Source organism: Lemur catta, chromosome 23, assembly GCF_020740605.2.
Source record: "Lemur catta isolate mLemCat1 chromosome 23, mLemCat1.pri, whole genome shotgun sequence".
Classification (NCBI taxonomy): Eukaryota; Metazoa; Chordata; class Mammalia; order Primates; family Lemuridae; genus Lemur; species Lemur catta.
The window spans coordinates 13454857-13476483 of NC_059150.1; the positions used below are offsets into that span (position 1 = coordinate 13454857).

The 21627-nt window shown below is 37.6% G+C and overlaps 1 protein-coding gene across 1 annotated transcript in view; it reads right to left on the reverse strand.

The window, feature by feature from the left end:
• The window catches only part of USH2A (usherin), a 605447-nt gene that overhangs the window by 359535 nt on the left and 224285 nt on the right, over positions 1 to 21627 (reverse strand). Inside the window, exons 23-29 of the mRNA XM_045536030.1 lie at positions 19722 to 19823; positions 17320 to 17499; positions 16134 to 16264; positions 11135 to 11408; positions 6525 to 6728; positions 6317 to 6397; positions 3547 to 3741 (exon numbers count right to left, since the gene is read on the reverse strand). Coding sequence (XP_045391986.1) covers positions 3547 to 3741; positions 6317 to 6397; positions 6525 to 6728; positions 11135 to 11408; positions 16134 to 16264; positions 17320 to 17499; positions 19722 to 19823 — 1167 coding nt within the window. The remainder of the gene's footprint in view (positions 1 to 3546; positions 3742 to 6316; positions 6398 to 6524; positions 6729 to 11134; positions 11409 to 16133; positions 16265 to 17319; positions 17500 to 19721; positions 19824 to 21627) is intronic.

The following is a 21627-nucleotide window of genomic DNA, read 5'->3' on the forward strand; positions in this document are numbered from 1 at the left end:
CAACATTCTAACATATTTTGCCTTTCAAATTTGCAGTTTTTTTTTTTACTGTAAAAATTGGTGTTGGCTAGGACGAAATGAAATGTACAACCTTACATTCAGTTTGCCAGTGGGAGTATAATTTGTACAGCCATTTGAGCAAGTATTTAGCAGGATAAAAATCACTATTCTTTTCTTGAGAAATTACCACTTGTTGAGCACTGGGCTCCACGCTTTACAGACATCTGATTACTAACATTGGCAGAGTGCATTCCACATGGCAAGCACTGTGCTGTGTGCTTTATATATACATTGTTTCATTTAATCCTCACAGCTACCCTATAAGGGTATTTATATTTCATTGTCATTTACCTAGAGGGAATCTGAAGCACACAGAGGCTAATTGATTTGTCTAAGTTACATTGCTAAAAAGGGTTAGAGAGCTGGAATATCATATCACTTAATTTTTTAATATTCCTCTGAGGTACATACTATCCTCCCATTGCATAGGTTAGGGTATTAAAAAAAGATCTGGAAGGATGTGTAACTTCCTTAAGTCGCAGGGAGGGCAGGTAGCAGAGGTTTGGAACAATGCCTGACTTCAAAGTCCAAGACTGTAAAATGCTTTAAGAGCCACTGACCTAGTTGTTCCACTTCTAGGGATTTATCCTATAATCATTGTTAGGAATTTTCCCAAAGTCTACATACATATTTCTTTTAAATTATATTAATTACAACAGTTAAAGTTGGAAACCCAGAAAATAAGGGGAGACTGAGATAATATGTGATTGAGGGAGAGGCAGTGGAAAGCAACTAAAGATTTTGAGCAGAGCTGACAAGATAGCAGCAGCCCTGAGTAGACTCAGGCCAGGGAACAAAGAAGAACTGTGAAAAAGATGAGGATAGCAGTTGTCCAGTAAGAGATGGTAGTGGTGTGGCCTGGCCAGGGGATAACGGGAGAGATGGATGAATTTAATGCATACTCTGGAAAACAGAATGACCGCTATGGATGTGAGGTGTGAAGGAGCAGGTGGAAAGTCAAGAGTGACCCTCAAACTTGATTGACTAGGTGGCTGCAGGAGTCATTTACTGACATCAGGAATGTGGAGGGGCAAGAGTTCAGGTTTGGATCTAGTAAGTGTAGAGGTTGAGAGACATCCAGCTGGAAATGTCACTCTGTCCAAATGCCTGTTGGATGCAAACAGTGGGATGTCTAGTTGGGATGTGCTTTTAGGAGTCAACGGCATCTCTATGTATCTCATGTTATGGGAATCGAAGAGGTTTCTGGAGCAAGACTATAGCAAAACGTAAAAGAGAAAGAGAAGAGGGCCCAATTCTAAATCCTGAGAGTCTCCGATATGTAGAATCAAGCTTGAGAGGAAGGAGTGAACAAAGAATACTGAGAAAACAGCACCCCAGATCCAGAAGGTAAACAGAAGAGTCCTGGAAGTAAAGAAACAGTTCAAGAAATGGTGAGAAATCCACGCATATTTAACAGAATGCTGTACAGCAGTGAAAATGAAGCTTATAAGGTGCTTTTTGCATATATAAACATGGCAGTTGTTGGTGTCCTTTGCCAAAGTAGTGAGCAGAAGCCAGATCAAGTGAAGACGCAGAGACAAGGTTCCTAGGTATGTCTTGCTAGAAGGAAGTCTGGGAGGAGGACAGAGGGAGGAACAGCCAGAGGGGAGTTTAGAAAAAGGGAAGAATTTTGTGATTGGTTTGGGTTAGTTTGTCTGTGCTAAACAATGAGAGATAATAGACAGTCTCTGAATGATCTTGGGAAGAATCCATCTGAGCAGTGGTTCTCAAACTTTGGTGTGCATCAGAGAATTAGGTGGGGGTTTGTTAAAGCAAGGATTGCTGAGCTACACCCCAGAGTTTCCTATTCAGCAGGTGTGGGGTGGACTGAAGAACGTGTATTAATAACAAGTTCCCAGGTGAAGCTATAAAGGCTGGACCTGGGTCCACATTCTATTGCAGCAGAGAGAGAGGGAGGTTAAAAAAATAAGTGAGAGAAAGATGAGCTCTCAGCAACTCCTCTGAAAAGACAGGAACAGTTGGGGTCCAGAGGATTTGTGAGGGTTTTATTTCTGATAGGGTAAGAGAAGCTCTGTGAACACAGAAAGGAAAAAAGAAAGAAAAGTAAAAAATAATAACGAAAATGAGTTGATAGCAAATACCTCCTATATGTCAAAAATAATTTTAAGTGTTTTATACGTAAGTGTTATATATTAATTCTTTCAACCCTCTAATAACAACCCCATCAGGCAGAAAAATGCAATTAATATGTACATTTGGTAGGAAGAAAGTAATGGAAATCCTGTATGATAGATTCTGTTTCTTCCATGGTGTCTAATTTGATCTAAAATGTAAGACCATCAGCTGAGTGGGATGAGAAATGGAGGTTAACATTTAGATAGTGTGGAAAAATATACTTAATGAGAAGAATGCGGGAGAAGGAGCTTATTATAGAAATATGGTAGGATTGGTGTCATTACTAAATGCCCATTTGAGAGTGGGATTGACAATTTTTAGTGATTAAACTGCTTGATATTTTCCAACCAGCTCAGCTTCCACGTGGAACCTGGGAAAAGACAAACTGTGGGCTTAATTAGATTGGGTTTTTATCAGGTAGGTAAAATAGGAAAGAAGGAAGTGGAGAGTGTGCATGTTTCTTTTTTCCTTTTTTTTTTTTTTTTAAAGTTGGTAGTATATTTGGGCTGTAGGTTCCACAGAGTCTAAAGAAGGAAGTAAAGACTTGAGGGGATTGACTAATTGATGTGTTGGAAAAATATTTAAGGCTATTCTAACATCCACTGTGATTGTTCAAGTTATACAATTTTTTGCTAGAAGAAATTTTTTTTCTATCAAACTTGATGCATTTTACAGTTTTTGGTCAAAGGCTTAAATTCGACTTTCCATTTAAATGTGCTTTTAACATTTCATGAAGCTGAAAAATGCTCTTACTATACATGCACAAACTTGCATGTGAGATACGCGAGTGGTGTGTATGAGTGTATTTCACTGTAATCACCCTGCATGGTATGCGGCACTGTGAGAAATCGATTCACTGATTTGCCAGTCAAACTGCTGGGGCTCTCATACTCCTCCACCTTGAGATAATTAGGTTTAATCAGCAATTTTACAATAAATAATTATGGCCTGAACTTGGGCTAGTCCCAAAGAGTAGCATTTTCACATGGTAAAATAGGTAAGCTTGTCCCGTATGTATACCTAGGATTCCCAAAAGATGTCTAGAAAGTGCTAAAGGGCTCTAGCTACCTATGACCTAATCTTTTAGGGATGGAGAAACTATCAGCCTTGTAATGAAATTATCCACGAGAGCCCACGTACACTGTAGAATCATCCTTTTCATCCTAGGTAGATATAGGCTTGTGCCACATTAGCTGGTGTTGGTTGTTTTTAATCAGACAAAATATGTGTATATTACATGTGTGTATTTAATGTATCTTTTTTTAAAAAAATGTTTGCAGGACATTTTTATTTAAAATCAAAACAAAAAAGAAATTAATAAGATCTACTCTGTTAAAGAATCTCTTTTACCTGCAGAGGTGCTGGTATTGACAAACTCCGCACTGGCAGAGGGCACGTGGGGTGGACGGTGGATGTCCTCACCGTAGGCTTTCAGAATGTACTTCTCAATTACACCTCTGACCACGACAGGTTCATCCCAGGTCACCTCAATGCTGTATCCATTTATGCTGCGGACTCGTGAGGGAGTTGGCACACTTTCTGGAGCTGTGAAAGAATAAAAGAGAAAATAGAGAAAATGGCAGTTCTGAGAAGACGATTGCTCCTATTCTTCACTTTTAATGGCCGCAGTAAATCAGACTCAACCATTAGCATAAATACAATTTATTAGAGTTGTAACTTTCAGCATTGATTTAATATGACTGCACATCTTGAGCCATTCAGTTTAAGCGATATTTCAAAACCATCAAAACTCCATCGACATAACGTTCTTTCAAGTCTAGTCCAGGTTTTCCAAAAACATTTAATGTATCCGACATGTTTAAACATCACTCATAAAGAAGGAGGTGGATGGTAGGCAGATAACAAGTTCAAGCAATATAATGATGTACCCCTTTGCAGCAAGCTAATTAGACTGTTATTATACATAGTGGTTTGACACTTTTATATCTTCAATGTATTAGCGAAAAAAATGTGACCCTGTTGTGTTTGAATGTCTGGGCCCATTTTCCAAATTCAATTGTTTCTCAAATTAATATTAAAAAATCAAAGTTCCACCAGGTATGATACACAGGGTATATTTCTAATTGCATTTTGGCGGGTACGGGAGCTGGTGCCCTTGAGATTCTACAAAATCGTTTTCAGAGACATTTTCTTCAGAGTATCTCAAAATAATAACTCAAAAACGAGGAAGTTTAAAAGAGCTGCATCACCTTACTTACAAGTGGAGCCCCCTAATTTTAAAAAATCCATAACCTTTAACTATTTATTAGATATTTCTACAGTTCTGATCAGTAACAACTTCATCACAGCTGACTGCACCGGGAACACAAAGAAAGAGCCCAAGGAACTCTGTGGCAGGATGATGGATGGATGCTCTCACTGCTCGTGGACTCCCGAGCCCTGTCGATGGAGGATCACTCTGGTTTTTCCACGTCAAATCTCCTCCTCCTCCGACTTTACTGTTCAGACCAATAAAATAGGACAGCTTTAAGAGCAACAAAGTGAACATTAAGGAAGAGAGGAAACACAGAGGGGGAGAACCACTCTCTGCGCAGTGAAAACACCACTCTGCGCCCACGGAAAACACGCAGGTCGCAGGATCGAGCTGCAAGGAAAGGGACAACAACGGGAGCGATGCTGATTTTATTAGTTCTGAAATGTGGTACAGGGCAAAGTACAGTACTGTCTAACAGATGGTCTTCTCATAAGGGACAGAGCAAAACTGACTCAAAAATAATTAAATAGTGCAATTATTCTCCCACCCTTGGGGGCATGTAGCTGCTCGGTGTTGTGGTCAGATTGTAAATATGAATTTATGGCATAAGACTTTGTGGTCAGATCATTGCTATAAATTCAGAGCTCTGTTTGCGTACTTTCTTAGTGGTACTCAGAATGAGGACTATTAAGCTAAGTAAGGGATGCAGTTTCTAGACACCTATTTACATTGCTGAATTATGCTCAAAGCAGGCTTTACAGTATATTTGTTAATAAAGTAGAGGAGTGTGAAATAGGGGCAGAGAATATGTCAGTAACAAACAGATATTTTGTCTTGGAGCTTTCTTCTAGCTCTGAAGTTGAAAATGATTTTAAGAGATCATTCAGCTCATTGTCTTGCCTATAAATAGATGGGAATTTACATCACCTTGGAAAAGTGTCAAGTTGTCCTCTCTGGAAAATACCCAGGCAGAGAGCCTTGAAAATTATTCGTAGTTGCCCATCTCAGTATTTAATTATCTTTTAGATTAAGAAGATTCCTCAAAGGATGCCTGGGATAGTAACCCATTGTTGATAATAAGTGTAAGAGAGTATCTGGGTGAAATACCTATCTTTAATCAAATTGTTACTTGCTGGATAAACTTTCTTCCAGAGACATAAGTGGCAATCATTTGGAGATGTGTTCACTTTTCTGACAAATATTGGACCCCAGATGGTAGAATGCTATTGATTCACAAAACCCTTTGCACCGAATGCCTTCCTGTGATGGTATCAGGTGAGATATTCCGTGGCCACAGTTAGAAGCAGAAAACAGTCATAAGTCAGTTGTCTGAGATTAGATCTAATGTATTCTGTCTCCTAGTTATTTCCCTTCCAACTCCAAAAAATTAAAACCCATCAGCAATTTCGTCCTTGGGAGAGTTATTCTAAGATCCTAATAGTCAACGACATGGCAAACATCTGCAATGATATGACAACAGACACATCTGCTTCCAATCAGGTGTAGGTTTCAAACGTGCTCTCTATAAGAGAGGCAAGAGGATACCACCCCTTCTAATGGTAATCCTGACCTCTGACCTCAGCTTTTTGGGGACTACGCGGTCTCTAAAGGTTTCCTATCCTCAGACATATTATGGTAGGTGGGGCTATTATATCCTCAAGAAAAGCCAAACTTCCTTTCTTCTGCACCTGGAGAGGGAAGAATCAAGCCTGAGCAAATATTTACTAATTCTTGAAAAACCAAAAGCATTGGTCTACTAAGAGTTTTAGCCATTGACGGATTCATTTTCAAACCATGTCACAAGATTACAAAAATACTACTCTGGCAGGGTAATTGTCTTTCCTTCACACACACAAATACGTGCATGTGTGTGCATATATGCATTTTAAGAAAAATAGTATTTACCTGTTCCTGCCGTGCGGCCTCGACTCCAGTCACTACATACTGAGCCTCCTTCATGCGAGGCTACCACCCGATACAGGTATTCTTAAAAGGAAAGAAGAAGTAGAAAGATAAAAATATGACTCATATAGACCAATGCAAAGCTGGCAGGGAGGGAAAGGGGGCTGAATAGGAGACATGTAACATTTAATTTAGGGGACCTCCACATTACCTGTGAAAGGCTGGAGACCACTCTCATAAACACTCTGCTCTGTTCCCTGGTAAACCAGGATGGAGTCATTTCCCCTGCAGTTAACAGCGCTGGCAGTTGATAGGCATCCATCCAGATTGACTCTGACAGCACCGCTGGACACAGATGCCAAGTTAACGACAGCACCCCGTGTAAATTTAACATCCTTCATGCAACCACCGAAACCTAGCAAATAGTAGGGATTAGCATCACATAAAGGGCTTGAGTCATTAATTACCCATCATTTTTGTCCTCTGCAGTAAGTACTACATTTTAAGGAAGGGGGGTGGTTAGATACAATTGCTAGATTTTTAAGTCTTTCTTAAGAAATCTTTTATTCCTTCTGCTTTTATCAGGCGAAATTGTTGCAAGGAAATACTTATGTTTCTATCATTTTCTAAAACATATATGTGGATAATTGTAATTTAACTTTTGGTCCTGAAAAGCATTGGTTTTACCCCTCTAGGCCCATATTTTCTAAATTCCGTTTCTTCTCATAAAATAAAATTTAAGCAGTTATAGATTGTGGTAGGAGGATAGCCACATGTCCCTCAATTTGGGAAAATTAAGTTACTATACAAGTCCGTGTTTGTTAAATGCCGAAAAATGGTATTTGAATCAGCACGATAATTTAACAAGTTCATTGGTGAAAAATACACTCTGAGGATTTTATCCAGGATAGCAGAAGAGAGAACACAGTTTCAAAATATATTAGAATCCCGAGATTTTGCCATGAATTGCATAATACTCATTTCAGAGATACACAATTTAGTGTGCAGAAGAACCATTGGTGCACTCTACCATTTACCATTTACACTGAGTCTCATAATGTTGAATATACAAAATGGTCAGCAGTTTTACATTCACACTAGCATGACAAGGGCCAACGTTCAGCTTTGGCAATGAGCAATACCATGAGGCTTCCTGGAAGGTGTATTCTACACAAGTAACCTTAGAACCACCACCACGCAGCACACTTCCGTGAAGTTTAACAGAGAATGAGGATGAAATGATTTTAGAGCATTCATTACTTTTTTTGTTGGAGAGCAAACCAAAAAAGACATCCGGTCGGCCAGGGGATAGCAGTGGCTTTGATTCACATGCTATGTTTTGTAAACAGAGATCAGCTCAATAAAGTTTTGCACCACTCTGTTCAGAAAACTGCACAAAACTGAGACAAACAGGACTGAGTTTGAGCTTGCTGTAGCACACACATGCACACTTTCTGAACAAAACACTGGGAAGTTTGAAAGGCGCCAAACACATGATCAGTTCTTTTCACGATTAGCACACATCAGCAGGAAATGAAAATAAAACATAATGCAAGGCTTAACAGTAAAATAAATTAATAGTAACAATGACCATATTGTTCTCTGCAGCATTTATATGATGTCTTATTATGTCTTCTAACACATTAAGTTGCAGCCTATTTTCTTTTTAAATGCCTTTTGCTATTATTCACATTTCTTTAGGCCCCACTGATCAATACTGCTAGTCTATCTTCAACACACAGTAGACACTCAATAAGTTGGGTGAATTGAATCGAAAGCAGTGAAGCTCAATATAAAAGCATTTGCTGGAAAATTCAGAAGCTAAGAATTCTAATTTCTTTACCAGCAGTAATTTTCTGATGGCACATAGCTGAGTTATCTAACTTCTCTGTACTCTAATTTCCCTACTAACAAAATGTGCACGGTGGAAAAGCAGCTTTGGCAAACACGTAAGTGCTGTTATAAGAAATGTCACATTATCGTTTGAGGGGTACATAGTGTTGGTTTTGCAGGACAAAAAGAGTTCTGCAGATGGACGGTGGTGATAGCTGCACAACAAAGTAAATATACTTAATGCCACCGAACTGTACACTTAAAAATGGTTAAGACAGAAAATTTTATGTTCTGCATATTTCACAATTTTTTAAAAATTAAAAATTTAACAGAAAGGAAAAATCATAAAAATTCATTTACAAGATGGAATTTTAAATTTGAGTAAGGCCACAGAATTAGTCTTACTTTGTTTTGGAGATAAAGAAAAAAGGTCCAGGGAGTTATAAAATGAGGTCTATAAGTATAATACTAATCCTCCTAGAGAAATGGCCCCCTGGCCTAGGCCTCCAAGGTGAAGCTGCCGAGCTCTAGCACGGGGTCCTTGCTGTGGTATCCACAACTCTGTACCACCAGAAACGCTCCCAGCTGCCTTCAACATTTGATGGGATGTGAAGAAGAAGAGAAGGTCATGTTTGTGAGAGGAATGGAGACTCCTCCTTTTCTTACTTCCCTGACTTTGTAAAAATCAAACTCCTATCATCCCTGGGCCTCTAAGTAACTAAAAGGTGGCCCAGAGCTCTAGGTTGGCAAATCAGAAAAACATTAGCCCTTCTCGGGGAAGCAGTACTATACCAGAGCACTTGACTTAGCTGGAGCTTCCACTCCCTCCTTCTGCACTGAGGGCTTTGGGCAGGGCTTAGCCTGTGATACCATATGCCACAGCCAGTCACACCCAACCTAGACATCAGTGATTGTCCTAAGTGATAGTTCTAAGAAGATAAACTCCCATGACCTAAGATGGCAGATATCTTCAGCAAATTATGTTGCCTAGCCCTTTCAAAATAAGGAAGAAAATTAATTTTGTATTTGATTCAAAGAGAGACTATGTTAATGGATAAAGAATAGCATTAACATGACCACAAAATAGAGCTTCAAAAAAAAAGGTTCTACCTGAGCAGCATAGAAAAGGAAAAAGAAAGATTTTTAAGACTATTGGATTGAAAGAAATATATTAAGTGAACATGATTCATTTTAATTGCAATTAACTATATGCATACTATACCTCTGTATATGAATATTCTCCCTGATCATGTATAAAACATGCAGTTACTTATATAGATCAGTGTTTCTTAAAGCATCTGAGCTAGAATCTTAGAGGATGGGGGTCATAAAATCTGCATTTTGAATAATCCTTCCAAGTGATTCCAGTGTATCTTGAATATTAATAGTAATAATAATAATAGATAATTTTGACTTGTATGTTCTAGCTACCATTCTCAAACCACTGAAAAAAATACTTCAATATTTTTTCAGTGGTTTGAGAATCACTGATAGGGATGATACTGCAATGATAAAAATTTAGTATTACCCATAAATAAAATATCTTTCAGTATCATAGACTTAGTCACAGTGTAGGTAAAATTATTCCCCGTGAGTCTGTGGCTTTAAATTTCTATCATTATCATCTTACAATTTCAGTTTTAGCCATGTCTGTAACACCATCAATAGTAATGAGTTTAGGTGTAATTCAAAGCACAAGGCTGAATGTGCAAGGTTTTTTTCTATATGTAAATAGAATCAAGTAATCTCACTCATACAAAGGGTTTTCAAGTTCTAACCTCAGAAACTTGAAAACCTGGAGAAGCTCTTATATGAATGTAATATTTTTAGCCGCTGTTACATCTGAAGTGCCTTGAAAATGTCATTACTGTCTTATACCCTAGTTATTCATTAACTCCTTGCTACTACCCTTCTAAAAGTCTCCTAAGAGCCTGCCATATATTTTCTATTCAAAGGCATTTAAATCTTTATGTACTTACCAAATAGGCAAAGACTGCTTCATGGAAATTTTAACCATTCACGGTACATAGATTTTGAAAATGTAAAAAACATTTTCTGTATGGGAGCATGCTTGGTCACGTGCTGGAAGTTATTGTGTATCCTCACTTTACAGAGAAGGAGCATTGGCCAATGCCCATAAAAGAGAACATTTGATTATAATAGAAGAATGGACTTTAGGATGCCTGAGATAGACTTACTGGCTTGCTTGTTAGCCCTGTGACCTTGGGCAAGTTACTTTTCTCTCTGCTTTCAGTTTCCTCATCTGCAAAATTGGGATATGAATAATAATGCCTAACTCATACGCTTGTTATAAAGACCTGACTCACTTATTCTCATACGAAACTCTCAGAACCATGCCTGCCACACAGAATGCACTCAGATATCATTTGCCTTTTTAAATTAATAATTTCTCTGATGACATTCAAACTTATGTGAGTTAAATGCTCTCTTTAGTTATAAGTAATGCACTTTTCCTTTCTCTGATAGTAATAATCAACAATATATAAGTTTTCATAAGTATGTGTGGAAGTCAACCAAACACACCATTTCTTCTCTACCAAAAAAGTATGAAGCCAATTAGCTTTTATGTCAAAGAAAAAATAACGAATTTAACTGCCACTTTTCCTAGTGGTGCACACCAACCTAATTTATTGTTTTTCATCTGTAAATACAGATAATGATCAGTATACAAAATAACCAGAACCACAGGTGTTTTGAAGAAAAACACATGAGGAAATATATTTACACATATTATGTTCATACTAATTACTATTTGCTGAGGGTGTATTGAAATAAATATGTTGATTATAAGCAGAATGATGGCACACGCTTAAGGGTAATATACAAAACTATTTGAAGAGCTGTTCTATGATTTGGGGGGTACTCATGGGTATTGCTTTTAGCCTGAGTCTATATCTCGAAACACAGAACTACCAAAACCCGGTAGGCAAGGCTGTATTGATTTGCGAATTCCTCCAGACAGTTTACCTTCTTCCAAACTCAAGTGCTGATAAGAGTTCTGCAGCTCCTGTGGGATTCCCCCCAGATAGACGGGTGAATTCACTGCCAGTGGCTGGGCTCCCAACTCTGACACGTGCTCCGTTAGTCCATTCATGCTTGCTGATAGGAAAGAGCCTTCCTTTTTAATAATTATTTCATTCCACTTTCCATCACAATAGGACAGTCCCAGCCACAGATCCACTTGTGTCAAGGCAAGACTGGTATTTAACCGCAAGCTCAATATTCCACTCTTCAGCTCCATCTGTATTGTATGTTAAAAAAGAAAATAGGCATATAAAAAGGCTGTAGAATGGCAGTTTTGAAGAGAGCAGAAGGTCAATTTCTTGAAGAAAAGCAAGAAATTTCCCTGAAAGCACTCTATAGAAATGTTCCACTGTATTCTAAGCAGAACTGGAGTAACATATAATGAAATACTTTGCAAGCTCATAATTGACATGAAGACTGTTGTATTGAGTCAAACGAATTCAGGCCCAGTGATGATTATACCATGTGATGCAATGTTACGTAGACCCAAACTTTTTTTTAGCGCAATACAGTTAAAAGATTAAACCCTGGCATAAGTGACTGAATGCCTGAAGAAAACAGAACAGTTTGAACTATGACTGGTTTTGAGTTTTTAGAAAACGAGAAAATACTATTCCATGTATCAATTTAATTTGGGGGAAAATATGACAAGACAATAAGAAAATGAAATGTCAAGCTTGATTAAGCTTATTTTACCTGGGTAGTGAACTCAATTTCAAATTTGTAAGATATGTTTTGATTCAATATTTCAGTTTTATTCTAAATCTCTAACATAATTGCTTCTATGTGTATTCTATTAGATTAGTGTGGCATTTGCTAATGTAACCACATTTCACCCAAATTTTCATGGTAAAAGGAATGCATTCATATGTTTTCCTTCAAAGTGTTACATGATAATTATTTTATCTACTATGTTTTTATTTTGATAGAAGTCAAATCAGTGACCATAGCATGCTTGAAAACTTGAGATCCATTGTGTCAGGCAAAACAAATTAAGTCATGGTAGATAAAAAATTATTAATTTTTCTCTGTAAATATCATCTTTGTGAAGTACCTCAGGTAAACAGTTGTTCATCTGCCTACCCATTCATTCAATAAATATTGAGTCCCTTACTATGTTCCAGGTACCTGCTGCTCTAAGATAAACACTGCTCCCCAGAATTACACTGTCTCATAGCAGAGGTAAACATGTGGGGGCAATACTATAACCAAGATAGGGATGGGATACAGTGGGAGCGGAGAACAGAGAGGATTTTTGCTCCATGGAAATCAGGAAAGCTTTAAAGTAAGGTTTGGGGAAGTATGTAAGATTTACAGAGGAAACTCCACAGAGGGGGATTAATATGCATAATGGCATGAGGACATTAGGTTTAGAGAAAGGTACCCAGACAGTAAGAGAGGTGAGTTAGAAAGAGTCTTGTCAGCTATACAGAGGCCAGATTTTGGAGGACTTTGACTAGTGTGGAAAAATGTTTATCTTTTGCTTGTCTCTCTGACACCAAAACCCGTATTCTTTCTATTACCTTGCACTAAAAGTTCACCTTACCAGTCATAAGAAGTACCTACTAAAAATAAAATCTTGACTAGAATTGAAGAAATGTGTTAGGAAATCAGGACAATTATAAAAAAATGTTGACAGTCATTAAAATAAGGATAATAATGATGATGATTCAATCCAAGGGAAGACTCAATCCAAGAAGTATTTTTCAAAGCAATTCATCAGGACCTGGTGGACAGGTAGATATGTTAGAAGAATAAAAAAGAAATTAAGGATACCCATTGCCTTTTCTGGGTAACTAGGGGAGTGTTTTGCCATCATCTCGATATGGAAAGCATTCAAAGGAAAGGCTAGGTATTGTTTGCCTTATTGACAAGGAGGAGGGGTGAGTTCATTTTAGATACATTGTTTGAAAGGCCAAGAAAACATTAAGATGGAACTCTTTCTGAGCAGTTGAACAGAAGGATATGTAGATTTGGGATTTCCAAATAAAATAGAGAAAGTTCCTAACAAAATGAGTAAGATCATCCAGTTGATGTAAAAAAAGACTGAAAAGAAAAGGGAAAGGAATAGAGTCTTCAGCAAGACCAATGTTTTAAGGGGCAGGTTCAATACAATAGTTCTTTACGGGGACAAGGATCTCCTTGGAGAAGCCAGAATGATTTAATGAAAATCAAGAGAAATGAGTATTTTGGAAAATCAGTAGGGGGTAATACTTTAAGGAAAAAAAAAAAAGAGAGAAAATGACACAGAATGTCAAATAAGGTAAGGAATAAAAATTCTGTTAGACTAGGAAGCCTGAAAGTCATTGGCAATTTCAGAAAATTGCTTTTGCAGTACAGTGTGGTAGTAGCAGGAGCCCTATGTGCAATTTTAGGGACTGAGATGAGATGAGAAAGTAGTAATAACAAGAGTAACTATTTTCAATGCACTTGAGTATGGACGAACAGGAAGTATAGTGGCAGGGGTGGTGGGGTTTCATGGTCAAAAGACAAAATTAAGACGAGTAAAGCTCAACTATTTTATATGTTGCGGGAAAAGAGACAATGGAGGGGAGAATTTATAGAACAAACTAATCCAAAAGAAGGGACAGAATCTATAGTAAAGATAGACATAGTAATTTGGTTGTAAGCATGGTAATTATAGACCTGTTCTCCTGAGTCAAGAGAAAATGAAACCAGGTTTGGTTCATATACAGAAAAGTTGATAGGTAGAGAGGGGTTAGAAGCTGAGTATGTATGTCTGTTTTTGTCATGAGAGTGAGAGATTATCTGAAGACATTAAGCTTGTGTTGGTTTCTAGATCCTAAGATTCCTTTTCTTTCACCTTCCACATGTACAATATGTGAGAAAATTTTGTAAACAATAAATGTTGTTGAATGAAGGCATTGGAAAACTCAAAACTCAAAGCATCACAAGTCCTCATACCTATATTAGTTCTCCTACGGTGTTTAGCAATCTGGCTACTAAAACCGAAAAGCTAGGTGGCTAGACGAATTGATCCAGGGTTGTGGGGTTGAAGATACTAGATCAGGGCATTGGTAGAAAAATTGCAAGGGTTATATTATGGTGTCTCAGGTGGGGAGCAAGAAAGTTAAATAGAAAGCGAGCTTATAGCCAGTAGAGTCAATGTGTTGGTGAACTCAATGAGCAGGAACAAGAGAGATGGAGGGATATGAGGTTATGTTTTGAGATTTAAGGTTTTAGCAGCAGAAACATTCTATCAAGTTCTGGGGCATAGCCATTGAATATTGAAGTTATTTAGGATAACAGGAAGAATTGTTGAGGGGTACCTCTGAGCAGCCCAAGTCTTCAGCTATGGAAGACTACCATGTAAGTTCTATGAAGGTCTGCTTCCTTTACAGTTGCATGGGAATTGCTAAAAGAAAGCCTAGCCCATACTAGGAATGTCATATGTACATAATTTTATTTTATTAAAGCTTACTTAAAGTTAACATTATTATTGAATACAATGAATGGAGGACGGAGGAAGGGCAGAAGGGTGCCATAGCAGGATGTGGGAGCCCCCAGTGGAGCCTTCTCCTTAAGAGGAGGAGCCTCCTGGTGAATGTCTTTGTACCGTCCACAGTTTACACACACAGAGATAACCAAAGAATGCTTAGTGAAGGGCCCCACAACATGAGTTCATTCACATGTTCACTTATTCATTCATCCAACAATATTTACTGAGTTATGTAATAATTGCCAAGGGTTTAGGCATTGAGGATACAACTGTAAAAAAAGACAGCCAAGGTCCTCATATTTATGGAGATTATATCTCAGAGAGGGATGCCTACAATAAAAGAAGATAAATAAATACCTTAAATAAGCAGAAATTTTAATAAGTACTATGAAGAGATAAATTTCTATTTTCCTTTTCAGCAAAGTTGACATCATATAAAGTAGGAATGTAGAAATCATTGAATTCAAATATCTTAGAATTCTAAAATCACCAAGACATGTGTTTTATTGCCTATTTGCCAATTATTTATTTGGCTGAAGAATCTGAGGGTAAGATGTCCATAATTTTCTCTTGATTCTATGCCAATTCTTTAAAAGAACTTTTATAAAATTAACATTTTAATAATATTTATTTTGACAGTGACATCTAATTGAATGATTAAAGATAATTAAAAGCAGTTATACTTGCCCATTTCATTTAGACAAATGTAAAAAAAATGTTCATAGCACTCTTACTCAACATAGCAAAAACATGGAAACAACCAATACATCATTGATAAGAGAAGAGGGTATATTACACAGCCATGAGAGTGAATACCTACATAGAAACATGAATGACTTAGAAATGATGTTAAGTGCAAAAAGCAATTGCTTAGGGTATCATATAAATTTTATAAATTTGAAAAAAAATTTTTAGGCATCTATATATGGTATTCAAACTATGAAAATGCATAGGGTTAAAAATACAAAATTTTGATTTCTTATTACCCATGAAGGGAGATGGAAATGAGATAGGAGAGACCCCATAGGTAGATTCAAAAAAATTATTACATTTTAATTCTTGGGTTGGGTGGTAGGTTCATCAGTGTTCATTGTATTATACTTTATTATATAAGTAATATAAAATTTATGTTCTATATATTCTTTTGAAACATATCAAAAGATAATTAAGAAATAATATTTTCATATATTGGGAAACTAAATTGGATTTTCTTAATTCCTTCTATCTGGTTTGTTTTGTTCAAGTTACAATTTTCTAATTTTCACTATACTAATTGTAATTTTTTTTTAAAAATCACTATGATCCTAAAACATAATATGTTTCACAGGACTCCAAAACTAAAAATGACTTGGTGGAAAAAAATGAAAACTAAACTGAATCTGTTACGAAACTCTAGTTGAGTATAATGCCAACACGTGGTTTACTTATTTGAAAGTTGGGTCTGATGTTTTAAAGTAAATTTAATTAAATTAATTAACATACAGCGAGAAAATCAGGTCCATCTTTGTTGTAAACAAAAAGCAGCAATCCATTGAACTGGTCAGTTCTGAACTTGAAGGAAATCTCAAAGTCCATTCCACCTTGAAATATTAATGGATGAAGTTCCAAGAACCCTTTAAAGATTAAAAATATGTACATATTAGCATGTGTAACACAATATTGCCATCATTGTAAGGGTGTTATGAAAATCTAGGACATATACTATTGTTGAGTAAATCTGTCGCAAAAAGATGCAAATCAATGTTAAGAAATCATTTTTGTAGTTGTACAGAAGTGGCAGAAAAACTTGACATACCTTCTAAGAGGAAGCAATTTAGTCTCTAACTCATGTAATAGTCTGTATCACGTAAGACTATTACTGTTTTATATAAGCATTAACAATAAGTAGTCACATTGTTATTCTAAGAGAAACTCAGAATAATGACATTGATGAGAAAAGAGCAATGAAAAAGCACACAAATTATTTTAATATCATATACCCTTTCTGTTCTGAAGGCACTTGAAGCACCTTAATAACCAATCAACTTAGTTATAAATGCAGGAGGCAGAGGTGGTCTTTTATTTGTATAAAAAGCCATATCCACCAAACCACCATAATCCTTCCTCCTGCTTCCCCTGGGGGGGCTGAGAGTGGGGGGTAAGCTAGGACACTGCACCTCCCTTTTGCTGCAGCCTTTGGAGCAATAGCAGGGCTGGTGGTTCTAGTCTCCAGCTCTCCCTTGGTGGTCTACTGAACCCATCACAGAGCCGAAAGTTTACTGTTAAGAATACTGTTCATCTGTGTAATGAGATAAATAGTATTCATGCATTAACCTAGTAAACAAAACTCCTTGGAAACATCTTTTGATATGCATTCTAAGTGCATCTCTAACTGCATTCTAATTTCCAAACAACTGACCTACAAATGGACATTTGTGATGCTACAAATGTAAACCAAGAACAGTGTGGGCCACCAGAGATGTCACGCGTGGATATGCACTTGAGAGTATTACGTTTTATATTACATATACAGACATTGAGAATACAGATATGTGCATCAAGACATAACTAGGTATTTCTGTGATACGAGGCCCATATGAGGTCAGAGTAATCAGACGGGGGAGAATAAATGATGCCAAAGACAGAACGCACATGCTAAGCGATCACCGTTATGTATTTAGGGCCTTACCTGCTCCTAGAAACTGGGCTCCCTCATCTAAAGAGGTAGGGCATCCCTCCCAGCTGTTATACACGTTGATTTGTTCTTCAGAGCTCTGCCAATCCAGAGGCTCCCAAACAGCAGAGGGATTGTAATTCTTCATAAAATGTACATCCTTGAGACAGCCCACAAAACCCTTTTGGATTATCTCTGCAGGAGTTGATAGATATCAAGAAATATGCATTTCGAAAGATCCTTTTCAAGCAATTAATTTTATGTGCCATTAAAATAAAAGAAATAGGCAATAGCTCTCACCACCTATTTACTGCAAGCCTCTTAATGATTCATGTAAACACCACACCATCAGCTATGGTAAATGGTAGCAATTATTATGTTTAGCTGTGGTTCAAACCCATCATATCTGCAGAAGCAGATGTTTATACAAAAACCTTGGTTTTACAGTAGCAACAAGATTGCCTTTTGAACTAGCTATCACAGAAATTTCATCTGCCACTAGCCTCAAAAATAAAGCACTATACCAACTTTTAGAAGTGAGACTGGAAGGCAGTGTTTCTATTAAATCTATAGTTTATAGTTTAGTTCCTTCATCATTATGAACTAGTCTGTTACCCAAGTTGAGTCAGTAATTTGATTTCATTTTTAGGAATTTATGTAGGGTTGATCTTCAGTTTGGAACTCTGCAGACCAGGTAGATGTAGGTTTTATAAATATAGCAAATAGGGTGATAAGAGAAGGTTGGAAGAGAAAGTGAGCCAATGAGAGACTTAGAGAGAGAGCAAGAAAAAAATTGAGAGGGTGAGAGGGCACATGCAACTGAGGTTGCATTTCACAGAGCGATGTCTTTCCCTAGAGGTGCTAACCTTAGTTCTCAGGGTGAGTTTATGGCTTGATTCTAGGGAAAGTATTTACCAGCTATAAGGCTAACATATATATACAATGTCAAATTATTTATTTATGATAAAGATATATCCTCTACTGGAAGGGTACTTGGTATCAGGGTATTCTCTCCTTCTGGTACCTGCATGTACCATTGCGCGCGCGTGCGTGCGTGCGTGCGTGCGTGCGTGTGTGTGTGTGTGTGTGTGTGTATTAGAAGGACTTCTCTACCAGTTTAAGCAGTCTAAGGCAGTTAAATGAAAACCCTCTCTAATCTGCAGACATTTCTGAGGAGGTACTATAATTGGAGGTACTATAATTGGACTTGACGATTCAAATAGATCCCTCTCCAAAATTCACTGAAAACTTTTTTTTCTTTCATTCTTTCTTTTTGTTTTTTCTTTCTTTCTTTGTTTTTGTGACAGGGTCTTATTCTGTTGCTTGGGCTACAAACTATTGGCTGAAGTTATCCTCCTGCTTAAGTCTTGGGCTACAAACTATTGGCTGAAGTTATCCTCCTGCTTAAGTCTCCAGAGTAGCTGGAATTACAGATGCGCACAACAACACCGGGGTAATTTTTCTATTTTTAGTAGAGATGGGTTCTCACTCTAGCTCATGCTGGTCTCCAACTCTTGAGCTCAAGAAATCCTCCTGCCTCAGCCTCCCAGAGTGCCGGGATTACAGGCATGAGCCTCTATGCCAGGCCCACTGAAAACTTTTTATAAAGCTTTTGATCTTCTTCACCATGATTCCCTAAACACTACCACCCATGAACAAATTATACTCATCTGGGTCCTAGTTTATAGGTAATATTTATGTAGTTATATTTTAACTTCTTGGAAGAGACTTTGGGAGACACCCTGTGATTCTCAATGAGGACTTGGGAAACAACCCTGGGATTATTAGCGATGCATTTGAAGGATAATTTTTTTTTCTGCCTAAGGTTAATTTCAATCATGTTAGTTTTTATGACTTCCATTTTAGAGTGCCTTTTTGGGCTTTTGTCCTAAAAACTGCAGAATCACTTTATCTATAGCTCAATTTTAGCACTTATGGCATTAGATTAGAATGACCTGTTTATATAATATTACTCATCTATGAATATATAAGGATTGGTTTAGTGTGTCATATAATACTTAAGGAATGTTCTTCACCCTATTTAGAGTATAAATAAAGCTCATAGTTTTCCATTTCTGTGTTGTTTTACATTCAACTTAAAATCTTAGTAAAATCTATACATAAGTCCTAAAATAGCATTCCTTTGACTGAAATTAGTATAATTCATTTTATTAATACCAAAAATTTAACGAACTCCTCTTATATACCAAGAACTGGGTACAAACAATATACCTACAAGTAATATGGAATATGTGCTTCCTTAATAAAGAAGAGACCTAAAGCAAATTTTTGACAGACTGATATAGAAAATATAGCATGAGATAAAAAATAACACTTATTCATACTTTAAAATAATTTAATTGATTCCATGCTAAGTTTCGGTGACAACACATCATTCTATACCTTGCTAAACTTACCAGGGTCCTTCCTTAGGATGGTGTGACCTCGGGGCAGCCCTCCCAGAAACACCCCTGTGTTATCTCCAATAACGGTACTACCATTCAGGGCAGCAGAGGAACCTGGAGAAAAGGAGATGAGAGTTACAACTTCAGCAGGATACTCTAGTTTCTAATTTAACAAATGATAAAATCCTTCCCTGGGCTTTGGGACACCACTCTCTCTCTGTTCTTTTTTTTACATGATGTTGGAATGACCCACACCTCCTCCTTCTCAGACCTTTTCCTTTCTTTACCTGTACAAACTCCGTAAGTCCTCTAAGAATAGTGGGGGGTTGGGGGGAAGTAGTGCCAACTCTGGCCCAAGGCTAGAGGGGCCTGTGTGTCTCTGACCATGTGGCATAATGATGCAATTCCCCTATTAAGATTTCTCTCTAACTCTCTCCCTCTTTGGGAGGAAGGAGAATTATTTATTTTTGGTTTTCCAGAGCCCAATCCACTCCAATTAGCTCTGCTCATATCTGGTCCCTTGGCTTTAAATATCATCCTTAGCTGACAAATCCCAATTTTTACCTCCCATCTGTACCTCTTTTCTGAACTCAGACCTGGATGTCCAGGGGCCTGCTGGATATCTCCGCTTGGATGTCTCTTAGATATCTAAGACCATGTTCAAAACTGAACTTTGAATGTCTCTCTACAAATCTGCTTCTTCCACAGTCCTGCACTGCCTAGTTTTGGCAGCTATATTCTTCTAGTTGCCTGGGCCCCAACCCTGGCAGTCTTGCTCTATATTAGGGGCCAGCAAACCCTGTCAAAGACCAAATAGTATCTCTGTAAACCGTTCAACCTCAAGCAGCCATAGATTATACACCAGTGAATGGGTGCAGTTGCGTTCCAATAAAACTTTATTTATAAAAACAGGCATGAACTACATTTAGCCCACAGGTGGAAGTTTGCCAGCCCCTGCTCTACCTCAGTCTCATCATCAAATCCTGTTATTTTGACATTCACAATGTAAACAGAATTTGACCACTTCTTATGTCCACAATTACTTCCCTGTTCAAATCATCATTATTGCTTGCATGAATTATTGCAGTTATTACAGAAGCCTATTAACTGGTCTCCAGGCTTTTACCCTTGTTCCCCTTTAAATTTATTCTCAACAGAACCACTAGTGATATGACTTTTAAAGAAAAGTCTTATCATGTCACTTCTCTCCCAAAAGCCTCCAGTGACTTCCTTCTTTCAGAGCAAAACCCACAAAGCCCTATCTATATAATCTGGCCCCGAATGGCCTCTGTGACTTCATGTCCCATCACTAGCCCTTTCACTCCCTCTTTCCTACACTGGCCTCCTTGCTGGTCCTAGACACACCATGTACGGAATGCTCCCCCCTCCAGGCCCTCATACCTACTGTCGCCTTAACCCAAAACATCCCTTTCCTGGATATTTGCATGGTTTGCTCCCCACCCCTTCAGGTCTCTTCTCAAATGTTACCTTATCAGAGAGGCCTTCCCTAAAAGTCCTATATAACATTGTAGCACTCCCCCAACATATACACAACCACATACACCCAATGCACACAAAACACACACACACACATACACACAAGTTTCCTTTTTATCCTGCTTTGCATTCTCAGAATTTATCACCACTTGATACTTGTTTAATATTTGTGCATTCTGTATTACCCCCATTCCTCCCCAAAATGTAAATTCTACAAAGTTCTGTTTGCTCTTTGTATTCAGAGTGCTTTGAACAATACCTGGAGCAAAATAGGTGCTCATTAAAAATTACATATTTTCTGAATGATTTAATAAAAGCCTGTATCATCATACAGGCATAGTAACCATTTTATAATTACATGAGAAAGGTAGGTAGGGTAGGCTGGAAAGAAAACTAAGCTTAAATATGCAAAGACAGGATA